The sequence below is a fragment of the Molothrus aeneus genome, chromosome 2 (genome assembly GCF_037042795.1).
Source record: "Molothrus aeneus isolate 106 chromosome 2, BPBGC_Maene_1.0, whole genome shotgun sequence".
Lineage (NCBI taxonomy): Eukaryota > Metazoa > Chordata > Aves > Passeriformes > Icteridae > Molothrus > Molothrus aeneus.
The window spans coordinates 75,505,359-75,524,038 of record NC_089647.1 but is presented as its reverse complement, the minus strand read 5'-3'; the positions used below and the strand labels follow the sequence as shown (position 1 = coordinate 75,524,038).

The following is an 18,680-nucleotide window of genomic DNA, read 5'->3' as shown; positions in this document are numbered from 1 at the left end:
CTTGTGCTGTCAAAGACAGATGAAAGCAGAATGGTTTGTCACTTCTTTTGAGATTTTTTTAACTGTATATTTGGACTTTATGTTGACAGTTTAAAGTCAAGTGGTCTGACAGTGTTTCATGAATACACACTCCAGAACAGACTTCTAAAAGCATTAAAGTAACACTGAACAGTCTTCTGAATCACAAGAAAAAACTTGTTTCTTATACCTATAACAATCAAAATGGTCTTTAAGTGTTTGAAAATACCATCAAAGTAATAATATTGCAGTGTATTTATATGAAGTAAGCAACAGCAAATGATCAGTGGGTAGAGGAGAAAACTGCTGTGCATGGGATCCTCCTTACACCCTGTTGACAATGCAAGGATTAGGAGTATCCAAATGAAGCTGGTCCTCCAAGCCCTGGCTACAGTTAATGAAGAGAGATATGTCATTCAGGGAATGATTCAGCACATGGAAAGCTGAGGTTCCAACACAGGTTAAATAGTGTTTCTGCGAGGCAGGAGTGTAGCATTTATATCCTTCTGGATAAAATTACCCAAGATGGTGTGAGAAGCAGGCAGTGACCTTTCCTGAGAGCTGCTAAGGGATTACAGCTCTGAAATAAGGCCGTCTGCTCTAATCCACATAAACTACCTTTCCTAGCTCTACTGAGATCAGCAGCCATCTCTGAATTGAGAGATGGCTGGTCCCAGCCCAGAAGGAGACAACACATTCATCACTGACATTTCAAGATGGATTTGATACCAGCACTCATCATTAACAGACCATAAATAGTAATTATTTTAGATACCACCAGCAAGAACAGGAAATAGGAATTTGATTTGAACATTTTTTAAATGAACAGCAGCAATGCTGAACTCCTTGTTTTTTTTTCCTGAAATAATGCATGAACAAGACTAGTTAAATCATATGGAGATAAGTTCCCCTTTTAAAGTCTAGAAGTCATAAAGAATTATCTGTATTGGCAACTTTCATTAATTTCAGCCTTTAAAGGCTGGCAGCATAGGACACATCTCTGCTTTATTCAGTGTGCTGTTCAGTATTTTGCAAGTTAGTATCTTAAAAAGGATATTAATGTGTTCAGAAGTATCTTCTTATGTCAATATGTAATGCATCTTAAACCTTCCTTTTTCATTACAAAAATGCTTGAACTGTTTTTACATCATCAGACTAATCCAAGCTGAGCCGTGCTTCCAGCCCCTTCCTTTTTATGCTCTTTCTCCCATTTCAGCTGTTTGCAACCTTAAGATTAGACAAAGCATGATTGAAACCTAAAGGCTTTGGTGACCTTTCACTTCACCTTGGCCAATTCTACATTAAGATCCAGGCCTCTGCTCCAAGCAATGCAGAAGGACTGGTTCTCTGAATCTAAAGTGAATGGGTAAAATTAAGATTCTGTCTAATATAGATTGAGTATTGCTAGTCAGATTTTTAGCCTGAGATGTTGCACTGCACTATGATCCTGCTGTGGTTGGATCTACAATGGATGTAAGCATCTTCTCTGTTTCTCCTTTTAGTATAACCAGGCTACAGTATTTCCAAGAGAACTAACAAATGTTGCTTTTTGCTGCAGGGTAATCCCAAGTCTTGATTAGAAATGGCATGTTATTTTCCTATTGGGTTGCCATGAAAATGGACAGAATAGAGTACATAGAGTACAACATAGACAGAAGTGATTGGAAAGACTTGGGACTGGGAAGAACTACTGTGACATCCCATGAATTTGATAAATGGCGGCGTCAAGAAGATACCTGGGTCTTCATTTGCATTGGTAAATTTGGGTGCTCTCTTTGGCAAGACAGACCAGTGCTCTGCAAGTGTGCAGCAATCAGCTGAGGAGGGCATGTGGTACAGCCTTTTTTAAATCAGAAGCTCTTCAGTTTTGCTCATCGGTTTTACCTACAGATTTCTGGGATGGTACTAACAGCTGTACTAATTATCCCTCTATAAATCTATAGATGTATAAATAGCAGGAACATTGAAGTCTGAAATGTGAATCCAATGATTGGTTGTAAAGAAAATAATCTTATGTTGAAGTATTGTTTTTCCAAAATGATTGAATAAGTAAAGCAAGATTAACGATCACTGAGGTTTTAACTGATTAAGTCAATTGTTGAGATGGATGGAAATAAAGCAGTGGTAATTTTATAATTAAGTAAAGAAGTGAAACAAATTGAGGTGCCTTTGGAAGGGTGTAAGTTAAAGAACTAGGTGATAAAAATGGCCTTAATACATAACTTTTTTTATAAGACAAAGAATATAAAATACTCTTGTAGATGACTTTTGATACATAATTTATACTGCAAAGTACCTGCAAAGGCTTATGTGGTTTCTGGCTTGTAGGAAAGAATTTATTCTCTCCTAACAAGTCTAATACATAAAAACTGAGCCATATTGCTCTCCTACAATGAAATTCCATACCGTTTCCAGTGGAGAAAAAAACTTTACTGAATGCTGGAACAGCTGGCAAAGAAATTATAAAGTGTGATTATAAAATTATTAAATCAGGAGATGACCATCTTCTAGTATATAGTCAAGCCTTTTGTACTAATCTGAAAATGGAATATATTTTGCCTTACCAGCCTATCCAAACTTGTGCCAGCAGCAGTTGTAGGTCTCTCCTCTGGGATATATGGTCTAAACCGGGTATTGAAGTTTTCAGGGACAGAACGGGAAGATCTCAGGGCAGGTGCTGGTTTAGGTTGGCCACATCCTTGGAAAACCTGAAGAAAGACATTCTTGGTTATATGTTGGTTAAATGAGAATCATAAAAAAAGGAAAGCTGGTATTTTGTAGCCTCTTTATTATGTTTTTGTACACTCAAAACAAGACTTTATTGACATTTTTATACTACTGAATTGAGTGCTTGGCCTGCATCAAAACTCAGGTTAATAATTTAGCATTATTAATCACTTGGTGAAGGTATGGAAACATATAGGGACCTTAAAACCCCCTTAATTTAAGAAGGTGATTATTATGAGAAATTAACATCTGAAAGCATCTTAATTGCTGCCTTCCCAGGAAGAGAAATACACAAAAGGGTGTCCTTTGTGGCAGGACATAGTTGATAACTGTTTTCAGTTTTGTTAAAATGCAGTATTTACCCAGAATCACAGGGCATCCATAATCCTTACCTACAGCTCTTTGTACCTTGCAATCTTATTTGTAGTCTTACAGAAAAGTCAATGATGAAATAGTTTTGTAACTTGGATAACTTTCTTATTCCCTCCCAATCTCTCCCTAGAAGGGTGAGGCAGACTGAGTGGGCAACAGTGATAATTATTTTCTGCTAGTGTGTTTGTTTTCTGGGTATAGAAAATAATGTTCGCAGTTATGAAATTTTTCATATACTTCCATCTGGAAAAAAGTTTCAATGTTGTGTATCTGGTAGGTACTAAAGGACACAGAAGGCTACTGGATATCAAGCATATTTCCCAGAGGCATTTTCACACAAGCTGCACATCTGAAAAAAGGTAGAAAATCCACTGAGTTAAAATTTTCAAACGCTCTCATGAAGTAGAATCCTAGTGTTTGCCTTCACACCAACTTTTTCAGTTTTAGAATCACCCTTCTGGTTTTGTGACCATTGTATTTTGACTATTTCAACATTTTGCCTCCATTCAAAAGAAGATGAATTAAATGTCGGAATTTCTCATAAGTTATATTATACAAAACTCTTATGCCATACACAGACTGTTTGAATGAGCTTTGTGGGGCTGAAAACTGTGCAAATGTTGTGTTTTGGTTGTAGGACCAAATTATTCCTTTTTGTGTGGCTATGTTGGTTTCTGTGGCCAGGTTTTGGTAGTGGGGGGACTACAGGGGTGGTTTCTGTGAGAAGCTGCAGCAGCTTCCCCCATGTCCAGCAGAGCCAATGGCAGCCAGCTCCAGCACAGCTCTGCTGGCCAAGGCTGGGCCAGTCAGAAATGACAGTAATGCCTCTGTGATAACATTGTTAAGAAGGAAAATAAAGTCATTGTGCAGATGAAATTGTGGCCAGGGAAGAGCAGGGTGAGAACATGTGAGAGGAACAGCCCTGCAGACACCAAGGTCAGTGCAGAAGGAGGGGCAGGAGGTGCTGCAGGTGCCAGAGCTGAGATTCCCCTGCAGCCCCTGGTGCAGCCAGCCCATGGTGAGGCAGCTGCGTCCCTGCAGCCCATGGAGGTCCCTGGGGATACAGAGATCCACCCTCAGCCCGTGGAGGACACCCACACCAGGGCAGGTGTGTGCCTGGGAGGAGGCTGTGACCCCGTGGGAGGCCTGTGCTGGGGCAGGGTCCTGCAGACCCGTGGAGAGAGGAGCCCACACACTGGAGCAGGTTTGCTGGCAGGACTTGTGACCCTGTGAAGGGACCCACATGGAGCAGGCTGTGCCTGAAGGACTGCACCCCATGGGAGAGGGACCCAAGTCCATGGTGCAACTTCTGTTTCTCTCAGGATACATTAAATTGGCTCTCAGTTCGGTTTCCTGATGTTAATTTAGAGGCCCCAAATGATTCAAAGTTTGCTGAAATAAGCTGATTAATGCTAAATATATGTCCAGTCATCAGGTCTGCTTTGGCTTAAAGTCCAGCAAGTCAGCTGTTGTATGGCCATTGGGATTTTTAATTTATGAGTGGAATAATGTTTGGTCTGGTTTGAGAATATCTGTTTTAAGAGTTTCAAGCCTCCCTAGTCCTGAGGACTATTGGACAGTAAATTAATTTAATCAACCAAGAAAAAAGATTTTAGCTTGTAAAGCTCTAAACCTTTCATCAGGAAAGAATCTTATTTTTCTTCTATAAAGAAAATTCAACTAAGATTAATATTCAAGATTTGTACATGATTGTGTAGTACAATTTAAAGGGTGAAATCTGTACTTTAAGAGCGTGAATTATACTTACAAAAGTTTACTTAAGTGTCTTCTGACTCGAGATAAGTTATGCACTGAAAACATAAATGGTTTTTAGATATCTATGAAATCCCATTTACTCAATTAAGCAACGGGGTATTTTCCTATGAAGCAAGTGACAATTATACAAAACATACAACCAGATTCTCAGGAGAAAGGAAAGTGAGGGAATGTCTCCTTAAAAGTCCCAGTGTGTGATTGTTAAGCTACTTGTATGGCCATGTGGTGCAACTGCAAGTCTACATAATTTATATAACATCTTTCTTATGATGTACTGAAAAGAACCCAGCAGAGACTTTGTGGCATTTATCTTCATACAAATAGTTTCAGCAAGTGGCTTTATACAAACAAATTTACATACAGTCAGACAATAATAGAGATGGAAACTAGACAGTAATATTTACCTGACAGAAAAAGAAATAACTTGCTTTTTAAATGACCTAACAGAAATGCAGTAAGGATACAATATTCAGTAACTGAATTTTGAGTGCAAAAGAGACATTTTAAAATTTGCATCCTGGTATTGACAGAACACAAAATGTAAAGATGATAACTGATATTCACAAATGCTTCCTAAGAAGAAGCACATGAAATACTTTTTTTACAATGCTACTGAGAGGTATTGAACAATTTTGGGGAATATATTCAGGTGTTTCATTACACATGCTGTGAATTGGTAGCATAAACCCACTCTCTAAAAAATTGGTGCAGTCCATTTATTCTGAATTTTGAGAATAGATTCCATTTGAAATTTAGAAAGATAACTTTAGTTGTCATCATATATGTGTCTACATTTAAGCTATACATCTAAGATAGGGGTGATCAAAACTTCCTTCTGTTTCTCTCTCATCAGCATCTACAGTCATTTGGGATGTTCTGGGATATCTAAGACACCTGTTATGATTTTATAACATGAAACCATTCCCCGCTGAACTACCATTAAAGCTCAAATGGACCAAATCTCTATGGTCAGGGATATGAACCAAGCCGTGAGAACAAGTCAACAGAGCCAGTGAAGAATTACATCTCTTGAGCTGACTAAATGGAAGTATCTACTTCAGGACTAGGATGTAGATACTGTAGAAAAAAGAGCCCTTTTCCCAGGAGAATTTGACGTTTTGAATTTTTGCAGAAGATGAATTTTGTTCTCTGTGAAACCTTGGGTCATACTGTTATTTAGCCATGTGCTAGTGCTCAGTGTTTCCAGTTGAGTGTCTCTATATGATTCTGCTCCATTGACTCTTCAAATAGAATAGCATTGATTTTTTTACCTGAAATGCCATTATATTTTTCCTGCACAGAGCTCTGGAAAGAACACAGATAAATGAAGCAGTTTTCTTAGTATGAAACTTGTGGACTATTTTAAGAAGAACCTTGGATGTAGTTCTGTGAAGATATCCTCCTTATAAATAATGCATAGGTAGTCTGCTATGTCATGGAGCTCATTCATCCATTTAGCTGAAGTAATTGCCGAGAAGGAACATATATTTATAGGTTAAAATGGCACATCCATCAACTCAGATAAAAGTAGATTTAAGACTTACTAAGGAGAAACTCAGTTATGGGATAGACTATATGAAAGTGGAAAAATATTGTCATGGCAGCCAAATTACTCTTTCAGCAGTCTAACATACTTGTATAGGACTAGACTGTTGCAGAAAATAGTTCAATATGTTGTTTTTTGAGCAGCAATGGAGACATGATTATGCTGATGCAACCAGATTAGGAAATTTATCCATTGTGAAAAAAATTGGATGTTATAACATCTTTTGTGCTGTTTTTTGAGTTTTCCTCCACTTGTGAAGGAGCAATCTCTGCAGATATCAACTAGTAAACATTAATGTTTTTAAAATGGAGCAGATGTAGCATTTACTTTTTGACTTGAAGCAGGAACCGAAGGTGTTCGTACTGACAGCCTTGTGGGAAGATTGTGAAGGCTCTCAAAACATGCTTGTGTTGGCCAAGATTGAAATGAGTATTTATATGTTATGACTCTGAATATGACTACCTGAATTACCTCAGGGAGAATGAGAATGACAATAAGGTAAATGTATGCTATGACTAAGTCTTGGATATGAGCTGAACCTTGGGAAACAATGCACAAAATGTAAAAATTTTGCCTGAGAAATAATCAACATGTTGCTGAGCACTGAATTTGGCACTATGTTGTTCAAATACCAAAAAAGTGTCACTGGAGAATTACAAACAGATTTCAATAAAGAGGACACTCTGTCTCAGCTACTATAAGCAGAAATCCAAGGTAAATCTACTGCACCATGACTTCTGCCAGAGGCAACTTTCAGGGAACATTAATCTGGGTAGACCCAGCCTTCAAGGTCTATTCTTAAAAGGTGCTGATGTCTTGGGAGGCATCTCAGGCAGCCCAGGCTGATTGTTTTGCACTCTCTCTGCTGTGGTTTGTGGAAGGAACTCTGTAAGAATGGCTGCAAGTGTTAGATGACGAATCTATGGAAACTGGTTTTGATGATCAGCAGTCCTTGTCTTCTCTTAGAGGAGGGAAAGTTTGGGCATATTCAGAGTACATAGATCCTTCCAGCAGCCTTGGGGTGTGAATTTCTATACCATTGCTCTTTTTTGACAAGCATCTCCAGTTGTCACAGTTGTCAGGAATGGGACTTTCCCTAAGGCAAAATAAGGACCTTGTGTGGCTGTCATTAAGGGACATGACAGGTGTGCAAGGTGAGCAGCCAAGAAGCCTAGAGATTTGTGGTCAGACTTCCTGGACAGCCAGTGCTGAATATGAAAAAGACTAAGAAAACAGAGAAAGATTACAGCCTCAGCATGAATTGGAGGATTTTAACATAATACTAGCACATGTTTAATGTGAAATGTGCTAGAAGAATTGACTGTAATCATCACACAAACAAGAAAAGCTAATGACCTAGGAACAGAGATGCTCCATTTTATGCAGTGAGAGATACTGGAATGTGTCTGAGTCTGAATGTCCTTGGTCAGCAAGACAAAGATAGAAGAGGTACATGTGGTATCTCTTTAATTCTCTGTCTCACTATTGATGCGCACCTATCAAAAGAGGAAGACAGAGGGTTTGTGTCTTCTAAGGAAATGAAAGACAAGGAGTGAACTCAAGCAATAAGCCTTGACTTTCTGCACTGATTAATTGTTAAGTCATTGGCTTTTTCTTGGGCTTTTGGAATAGGGCAATTTTATATCACTATATGAAACAGGAACGCTGCATTTTGGATTAAATAAATGGGTCTTCTGCCTACAAAGAGGATGAAGTAATTGAGAGCTCCTCGAGAAGAAATATTTTGTTTTCATATTTTAAACTCCTTTTAAAAGAAAAAAACAACATTATATAACATGGCAGAAATATCTACTGAATACAGCATAGATTCTTCCCCCAGACTCAATCAGATTTTTAGATAGAAAAAGCTTCATGAAGTGGTGAAAAACAATCTATGTGTGGGTGTTGCAGGCATAAAATTATTAGTGCATCATCATTTTTCCACTGTAAAAAGGCACTGACTGACTTGTGGAAAAATAGCTATGATTCCTAGTCACCACATTTTTCAGTAGGTACAGTCGAATAAAAGGTACAAAATTGTCTGAAGAATGAGAAAATAGAAAAGATCATGATTCCAACACCCTGCTTGAAGCATTCTGAGTGGCATCTCAGATTAATCAATGAGAGTGGTTTTTCTCCCACATTAGGTTTGCAGTTGCATTCCATGCACCCCACTACATCTCATGAGGTGTCTGTCATTTCCCCTGAAGCTCTAAGTGGTCAATTTGTATAAGGGGGAAAAATTAGATGACAGAAGATGGATCAAAGTCTGCTTGCATATCATCTTTGCAAGTCTGACCTGGCATAGAAGAGGACAGCACTATACCCAAAGCCTTTGCCTTTTTATAAAAGGGTAAAGCATTTCCATGTTACATGAAAAAAGATGGCTGTAACCTAGGAGATCAAGAAAATCACATTTCACAGGAATAATCATCTACAGAGAACATACAAAGGTCCCTCAAGGATAGACAGCTCTATTATCTATGAAAATATAATGAAATAAATTTTGCTGATATAATTTCTTTTCTGTTCTACAAGATTAAAAAAATATTATCTAAGGTTTCTCTTAGAGGAAAAACTATTGCATTGCAAATGGCATTGCTATTAATCTTTACAGCAAATAAAATATTTGTGAGGGACAGGAGAAACAGTCTGCTCTGCTATGAACAAATAGTGAGATGAGCTCATGTCAAAACATCACTGGATTCTTGCAGGGGATGTAGCTTTCCAGCTAATGGAAAAACTGTGAAAACCAAACAGTAAAAAGGAAAAAGGAAAAAATCAAAAGTAAAAAGGAAAACAAAATACACCTGGACCTGGGGTGAGTTTTAAGTGAAAATATTTTTTGTTTCTTTTTTGAGGTAAGAGCTGAGTTTGCTGAAGCTGACCTTTAATTCCCAAAATATTTGAGAGAATTTGGCTGTTAAACACCTTGATGACTGGTGCCAGAATAAAGTCTCATCCTGCAGGATGTAGACTGCTTTTAAAATCCAAGGAACTTCATGTAGGTTGAAAGCAAAAGGCATATTGAAGGAAACTCTTAGCAACCTGCAGCACTGGGGCCATAAAAAGCATCTAATTTTGGGTTGACAGGAAGAATGTAAACCTCAGGCTCCTGCTTTTTGTCCCCACTTTTTTTTTTTTTCCCCAGCTACAACAGCTTCCTTCCAAGCAATGGAAAATCACTGACTTAGATGGCAATCTGGCCAGCACCTGACTGGTGCTGTCAGCACCTGACTGGTCAGTCAGTTCACCAGACTGACTGACTGACTGACTGCTGGGAGTTAAATGGGAGGTAGAAGCTCCTAATGCAGATAGCTTGGCGAACTTTTGACTTTAGAATTTCAACCACAGTACACTGATGAATATTAAGGCAAAGCCATTAATTGTTGACTATTGGCTCAACAGCACCTGCTACTGAATTTGAAGGTTCTTATTAACAGGGGGTTCGGAGGTGGTGGTGACCTGTGTGTATACACACATATTAAAAATGGAAAGGAGGCAGCCGGTATCATTAGCTCTGTTTATCTTTGTGTCAGAATCCAGACAAAACTCTATCAAACTGAGGTCTGGTAATCAGAGACCAGCCAATGTAGTATTTCCCTAGAGTGGCTATTAAAGGAGGTCAAATGGAACATTTTGTGTATTCACCTCAAACACATTGTGCTCAGTCTGACCTAGATAAATCAAAATGTGTTTGGAAGTTAATATGGAGAATCACAGATGAGACACGAGTGGAAGTTACCAAATATACTCTGCAGGATAATGCTTACAGAGTTACCACTGGCTTTCAGAACCATCTATTTTCCTTAAATCTCTTACAGCTATTACTTTGAAGTTTAATAAATGGTAGCTTTCTCCCTTCCACTTCCTTTTGAAAAATTCAAGCTTTTTAACTAGTTTAACAAGGAATTCAAAGCCAGTCTGGTGAACTGTTGAACAATCAAAACTAATTTCTGGTGGTCTGGACAATCCTTCTTAAAGTCTAGACAGAAAAATTGGTGGAAATGTTTTTCCCCCCACTTGTGACATTCAATAACAGAGAAGGCACGACTGACACAGTACCTTTGCTGACACCTGCATGCTGTTCTCTTGCATGTTCATGATGGCTTCAGAAATCTTGACATCAATAGGATCCATGACTGATTCAATGTTGAATGGTCCCTCTAATCTCTCCGCTACCAGAAGCATAGCATCTGTTAAAACACAAAGCAGCCATTCCCTTAAAGAAGGGATACCTTTGGGGTCCTCAGGCAGAGCAGCACTGCCAGCTGTAGGTGCGGATACTGAGCACTTCTCAGCAGGAGTCTGGGGCAATGTGTGGCAGCAGCACCGTGAAGCCTGCAGGGCAGCTTCCCAGCTGTCAAAAATACCTTCCCCTACTGCTGCCACCACAGAAAGAGGAATAAAGACTTTAAAAGTTAGTTTAATATTAGTTGCCATAGCATTATCAAGCTTGGGGTAAAATTATTTTACACAGCTTCTTGAAGCAGCCAGTGCTTTGGAGTGTACTTATGTAATCTCCTTCCCAAGAAAAAGCAGGATGATAGAAATGAATCCTTGGGGTATGTTCTTAGAATTTGTGTGAGATGATGAAAATTTTGATATGATCTATTGGGGTGTTATAATTAAAGCAGCTGTTCTTTCTGACCTTAATGATCTCATTTTCTTGCAATATGAACAGCAGATGAATATTGGATTTCTGCCATAGTATATAGGTATAAACCATGTTTGCCTTGCTACATTTTCAAAACATGGCTGTAAGTTGTATGTAAGAGGATGTAATGACTGGACAACGGGTCATGGCTTTGAACTGAAAAATATATTGTTTGTATGTTTTGTATTAAAACTAAAAAGTTTGTTTAACTTCTGTTAGAGCCCCTCTGCAAAATAATTTAATCTTTTGATGTTCATTAACAAGTGAAAAGCAAGCAATTGAACAGAAATTCATGGCAATAATAAAGGTTTTACCATGAATCAGGTACATTTGTCTATACACAGACAAAAATTTATCATAATTTATTTGGCAATAGCCATGTGATAAACTGGATTTACAGTATATCCTTTGAACAGCATATCAACAGGATCCTTGTCTCCCATGTTAGATTTAAAGTTTTCAGCAACTAATTAAATTTAAGCAGCTGATGCTTGTAACCTTAGCACAATAAACAAAAATCTTCACATGCTCTCTTCTTTATACATCAGACTTAAGCTCCAGAAAGTACCAAGCAGACTTCCTTCTGAAACAGACCCATGCCTGCTTTGCTGTTTTAAGCACCAGTCCCACAGCAGCTGTGTGGAGAAGGCATGGAGCTCTCCATAGATCTGATTGCAGTGCTTGTTAGCTTTACACTTGGGTGCAAGTCACAGAGGTTTGTTCCAAGATGTGGACATCTTCTCCTTCCCCATAAAAGCACAAGTGCAAGGAGGTGTGGGAAAAAGGGACTGGTCTCCCTCTAGCAGTCTAGACAAACACCTCCATGCACAGCCTCACCCAAGGACTGCATAAAGTTGTTTATATGCTGTCAGTGCATAACCAGAAATCCCACTGAAACTGGAATTGCTTGGCATGTAGCACCAAAGCACTTCTGCAAATTTACATCTAATAATTCACAGTACTTTTAGGCTGGAAAGAGTGTAATGCCAGTTGTTTGGAGTGAGGTGTATAGCACTTGTTGCTAACTGTGAGAAATGCACAGATGATAGGAAATTGGTTTCAAGCAGAGGTGTTATTTTGCCTGCACCTTATTTTAAATTTCTGTACTTTATAGCCTTTCCAGTGGGAAGTGGAGAAAAATAGGAACTCCCTCTGACAGAGAAAACAGTTTTCATATACACAAAGACACACACATCCATACACACATGCACACACACTTACAGATTACAGCAATAAGTTTGCAGTTTTTCCAAATGAAAAAAAAAAAAAAAGAGAATTTTTAAATATGGGCTCCTATGAAGTATTTTCTTCCTCATGTTCAGAATGACTTGAATAAAACATTTATGATTTAGTACTTTGTGAGCAATGTGATCAGCTTAAATCATAGGTGCCACAACCAGTACCAGGCCTTGTTAGGGCACAGGTCTTGGTGGCTGAATTTTGGTAGTTTACTTCAGGAATAGGGTTAAGATTAGGGTTACTGCGTAAAACAGTCAAAAGTATTTGTGTTTCTTTGTTTCTTTTATTTTCTTCTTTTTTTTTTTTTTTTTTGTTTGGTTTGGTTTGGTTTGGTTTGGTTTGGGTTTTTTTTGGTAGGAGTACACTACATTTACTACATTTTAAGCTAAGGACAGGTGCCTCTTTATATGAATCCACTTTATTTTGGCAACTGGAAGGTTGGAAAAATCTAGTGCTAAGCCCTAGTATGTGTTCAGGGACTGTGCTGAAGCAGAGTTCTGTAAATACATAATTGCTGGAGATCTCTTGTGGGAATGGGTGGTGGCTCCAGCCTATCTGCGGCTTCTTCTGATGGCATGGGGCAATAGCTCTGAATTAAACCTTGAAGTGAAATCTCAGCTATGTGGCAGAAAAGTGCATCACCTTTAACTGAACAAGAACCACAGTTTTAAGAACAGCCTTTCCTCAAGGAAAGTGCCTTCAACTCCAAAATGAATAGCTCTAGGAGATGCAAACTAAAAATCTGTTCCTGGCCTAAACAGTTTTTATCTATGGGAAGATAGCCTTTAGCTAATCAGCTTCTATTTTCTGAACCTTAAGCCTATTCATAGACTTAGTCTTTATATATACATATATATACACACACATATATATCTGTATTTATATCATCTATATCTATATCATCTATCTATATCTATATCCTATATCTATATCATCTATATCTATATCGTCTCTATCTATATATCTATATCTAATCTTTATCTATAATCTGTATCATCTATCTATTAGTCATTGTTAAGGAAGAGGGCAAAGGCTGAGGAATGTGTATAATTCCTGGATGCCAAAAGTGAGCTTTTTGTTATGTTGAGTTCTTTGATATGGTATGGTAGAGGTCTGATGATGCTTTCAAAGCTGAGGTTCAAGTTAGCTTAGAGTCAAGTTTATATTTCAATCACATGGGCTATAGCTTTAAGCTATTGCTCTACATAAAGGAAAGGAAGAAAGTAAGAGAAAATAAAAGAAAACAAAATGAGAGAAAATAATAAAACAGTAAATCCCTGCTTGTCCATATTCTTTAATTTCTGTCTCCTTCTCTGACTTGGAACGATTCTGGACCAATCCAGGTAGCTATTCCTATCTTAAGTCTATGGAGCAGTGAGAGGCTATGAGCCAACAGTGACATTTGACATTAGAGCCTTGTGATCTTTAATTATATCTTAAAGATATGCCTGGGGAGCAAGGGGTTAAGGGAAAAATAGAATTGGAAATATACACACCTTTATTGATGACAGGTACATCTTTATATCAGCAGTTTGTATTTTTGTTTTGGGGTTAAGATGTTTGGAGATAGGACTAATGCTGAAGTAGAGGCCTATACAGGGATATATTTGAAGAGGAAGAGTCTGAGAAATGGACTAAATTCTGTGACAAGAGATGCTTGAAGGGCTGAAGTAAAACAGGTTCCTCCTTCAACATTATTTCTGAGACTAACGCAAGTTATGCTTCCAGTTACTGCTCAGTTTAGGGATCAGCTGACTAGAAGTCTTGGACAATTGCACAGTTCAGATGAGTTCTTGCAGAAATGGAAATTTAATTAATATTTGAGGACTCATTTTTATTTCAGTTCCAGCAGCTTTGTGGGGCAATGGCTGACTTAGCAGTGACCAGGCTGCTGGGTTATTCTTGTCTCCTTCTGGTAGGAGTACTACAAGCTCAGTCTAGCAAAAGAGGATGAACAAGTGGCATTTCTATGAATGGCAAAATTATTTTCTTAGCCTCTTTCTGACTGGGCTCTTCCTTCTACCCTTTTTCTAACCATCATGCTGTTCCTGACTAAATCAAACATATCCAGATGACACCTGACAGCCACAGACTGAGAGAAGCCTGGAAGAACAAGGTAGTTTTATTATTGAATGTTATTAGTGAATGTTCAGGCCCCTTGGGAACAAACTCACTTGTGTATCTAACTAGCTTGATACTATAATTTTTTTGAGTTAGGCCTCAGATTTAAATTAAGACTGAATTTTTCATCCATAACATTGATTTCAAGGAAGAAACGCTGAACAGTGTTTAAGGTGAATTGCTCTCTTGGAAAATATTTCCTCAGGTCATTAGGTTGAGTTCTCTTTTTTGCCAATCCTAACTCTCACTACAGTGATAAACTTTATTATTCACTTGTACAGTTCCATATGAGCACATACATACCAGCTAGCCTGTGCAATTGAGTGAAAAGGAAGCTGTTAGGTTGAATACAGTGAAAATCAGATGAAATGTAATAAGCTGAGATTTATGACAGGACAGTCAAAACATTTTAATGGTCCTCACCTAACTGTAGCTCTTCAAATCTCTAATCGTGCATCAACAAACACAACATTGCTGTCCCAAATCCTTTTTTTTTTTCCTTCTAAAAATGTTGTGAATATTATTACATGAGAAACTGGGAAGATTTCAATATGGCGTTCAGAAAATCTAGATGCTTTAGTCTTGAAATCCTAATTCTCAAGAACAGACCCTTGAACTGGACAAAAGCCTAGTTGAGTTCAGTGTAAATCTGAGTGGGCTTAATAATTTCTCAATCACCTCAAATAGTAGATATTGGGAACTTAAATATTGTTTGTCCTATAAAAAAATATGAAAACTGGGTGATCGACTCACCCGTATTTTATGTTGTTAATATACTTGGACTGTCTTTGTTCAATTACATATGTTCTTGATTTTTCCTCTTTTGTATTTTTCCAAATCTGCCTTCTTAGGTTCAGTATGTGTTCTTCATGTACTACAGCATCTGGCAAAAATCTGGCATCTAGCTGCCAGCTGGGGTGAGTGGATCAGGAGCTCGGTTTAGGTGAGTCATTCTCGGCTGTGGGTTTGTCAGGGACTTGGAAACAATAGATGTGACTAATTGCTCGCTTGAGGACACAGGCTTGCCAATGGCCCTGAGAAAGTGCAGAGCAGATGGCACACCTGGGTCACCATCAGTGCTGCTGCTCTCAGCCTCTCCTGGATGCTGAAAACAAGAGTGGGGACCTTCCTGATGCAGTAACCCCCTAAAGTCTACTGAAGGCCTAGGGTGTGGTCCAAGGGCCCCCAAGTCTCTGCCAGATGAGCACAGCAGCTCTCTTTAACTGCTTTATATTCTGTTTTCCATATCAAGAAAAACCACAGGTATTTGTCAGCAGCTTTTAGAAGGACCTTGTTTCATTTTAAGCAGTATTTAAGAAAGAGATCCTGAAGAAATTTTTGGTTTGCTTTATAGTTTTTTTTTTTTTTAGTTTTTATAGGTGCCATTTTAATGAGACACACAGGAGAAAACTGGTCATCATGCTAAGTGATTTACTGTATAACTTAAACATTCAGAAGACCAGGTGTGAATTTCAAGATATGGAAATACTTTATAAGCCCTATGCATCTAGAGGCAAAATAATAGATAGACTAACAATACAAATAGACAAGAATCTGCCTCTGTTTCCTTGTAAAAGCATCAAGCCACCCTCCTATAATCTTGATACCAAAAGTGATGTGTTCCTGTTTGTGTTATATTTCTTTCAGAGCAGTTTCCCAGAAAACTTCCTAGTGAATTCCAGATTGAAATAAAAGGAGTAGGGAAAATGAAACTGATGTATGAGACTTCTGACAAGTTATAACCCCCTCTAAACTAGGCTGAAATACAAAGTTCTGGCAAGAACCATCAGTGCCTTCTTTTTCTTGCCCTCTTTCTAGCATCCAGAAAATGCAAAGAGGCTCTGATGGGGAAAATTTGGGAGGCTGATAAGGAAAGGCATTTTTAGGGTCTCTGTTAATTTGGCTGTGACATCAGTTTTTCCTTTCATGCACATTGTTGCTCTTCTACTTCAAAATTATCAGTGAGATTCCAGCAGTGGCTGAGCTTCCCCCAGGGGAATCCAAAAGAGAATCTATGGATGAAGTCTATAAATGTTGTTTCTTCATGGAAACAAAGAATGGTAAAATACTAAATTGCATGTCCTTCACAAAACTGTAAGGTATATTTTTTGGGGGGGAAAAAAAGGAGGAAGATCTTATTTTAAATTCCCCATTAAGAGTTCTCTATTTTTCTTCTAGACATATGGTCTTACACTTATCTATGGAGAACTGCAAAGTGCTTGTTCCCAAAGCTGCTGGTGAACAAAAGTAAGGACAAGTTTTTATTTGTGAAACTTCAAAGGATTTGTCTATGGACAGGACCATGGATTGCAGATTAAAAAGTTGTAAGCAGAGTGAGAAACCTCTTGCAGTTGACTGTGACCTTGAGAGTGGCAATGACTGTTTTGGGATAGGATATAATTGTTGATATGATGGGCTGCAAGGCAGGGATCATTTGGTAGCTTCCCAACCTTCTGACCAAGGGCAAGGGGAGGCAGGAGTCTGGATTGTATTTACTAGGTTGTGTAGGTAAAACTCAGTGAGTTTTCTATCATGACACTAAATATAAATAGTGGTCATAAAATCTTTAGAGCATTAGATGGTAAACTAATGAAACAAATTAAAAACTAAAAATTGAAAAGTGAAATATGGGTACATATTGACTTTTTACAAATATAATATCAGTGGAAATACATCCCTGTAATAATCTGCCAAAACTTTTACTGCTAGATTATGATTTACTAAAAAAATTCAAGAAGAGGAAAATAAATCTCTACCTCACATTTAAGGGAGATGATAAGAACTCTTCTCAGGAAAACAGAATAAGGCATGACAGAGATGCCAAAACTGCTGTTTTCCTTAGGGTTCACAGTCCCTTTTTCAAATTATTATTCATATTAGAATTCTATATGGTTCTATCCTGATGAGGCTAAACTGACACATTACAGATTTCCTGTCTGAATATCATCAAGCTCCACATACACTCCATACTGTAGAATAATAACATTATAATTTTCTACATTCAGCTTTATTTTATTTTTTGTGGTTTTGTGGGTTTTTTGGTTTGTTTTTGTTTGTTCATTTTTGTTTTTTGTTTTCTTTTGTTTCATGGGAGAAGGCACTTTTCTTAAAATTCATGTTGCACTTTGGAGAGGGAATTCAATATTTTTATTCGGCTATTCAGTTAACAATAACCAGTTAAGCTTCTCTCTGGAGATATGCAGGCAAATGACTTGTCAGTCCTTGCATGAGAAACTGCTGGATGTGGGGTAAGATTTTTCTGGAGGTGAAAATTATCAGCATACAAATCTGAAGCTGAACAAAACAGGGAGCAATGGGGAAAACATGTCTGGGGTGGGTTGTTTACAGGGAGAAAACAAGGGCAAAGAAAGATGGATTAAGGTGAGCTAAGGAACAAACATGGGAAAACAGGTGGAAGAGGGCATATGAAAGAGGCCATCTGGAAAAACTGCTGGTCAGCAAACTTGTCAGAGGCTTGATCACTGCAGTCTGCTATATATCCTTATTAAATTCTATTCCTCTATTAAACTCTTAACCATTTTCTGGTTGAGAATCACAGCATGGCTGTGCAGAATATTCTGTGTGTGTATGTGTGTGTGTGTGTGTGTGTGTGTGTGTGTGTGTGTGTGTGTGTGTGTGTGTAAAATGCAGCTAGCAAGGTTCAAGCCAATGTTCCTGTGAGTAGGAGACCAGCAGCAGGTAGGACCTCAGGTTTCTGCTGGACACTGGGTCTAGTCTGGGTGCAGAGTCTGGACAGTCCTGAGGTCCAGCAGGCTATGGTTCAGGGGAGTTGGTTCAAGATGTGCGTGGGTGTATGAGTAAAGGGGCTGCATGCAGCTCCTAGATGAACTGCCACAGGGGCAGTCTGACAAAGATCCATTCACCCTCTTATCCCTTCTGAGCCTATCATTTCTGCAGATCATCCTTGAGCATGGAGTTCTTCAAAGGAGTAGTGCAGAAGGATGCACTCCTGAAGGTACACAGTACAACCAAGACATGGAAAACTCGACTTCAATTTCTTTTCCTGCTGTAAGCAGTCTCAAAATTTTACCTGCTGGAAAAACACCTTAACCACCTCTGCTATTCTAAAGTGCCCAATAGCTCTCTTTTTAAAGCTATTTCTATGGAATACTAAGCTATTCTGGACAGAAAGATTGGTATTTAAGGCACATAGTCAAGAAGGGGTGAATGCAGTTTTCTGGCTTATGCTTGAAGGGCTGATGT

The 18,680-nt window shown here is 38.3% G+C and overlaps 1 protein-coding gene across 1 annotated transcript in view; it reads right to left on the bottom strand.

The window, feature by feature from the left end:
• The window catches only part of GPC6 (glypican 6), a 721,607-nt gene that overhangs the window by 57,969 nt on the left and 644,958 nt on the right, over positions 1-18,680 (bottom strand). Inside the window, exons 5-6 of the mRNA XM_066545104.1 lie at positions 10,505-10,635; positions 2,583-2,726 (exon numbers count right to left, since the gene is read on the bottom strand). Coding sequence (XP_066401201.1) covers positions 2,583-2,726; positions 10,505-10,635 — 275 coding nt within the window. The remainder of the gene's footprint in view (positions 1-2,582; positions 2,727-10,504; positions 10,636-18,680) is intronic.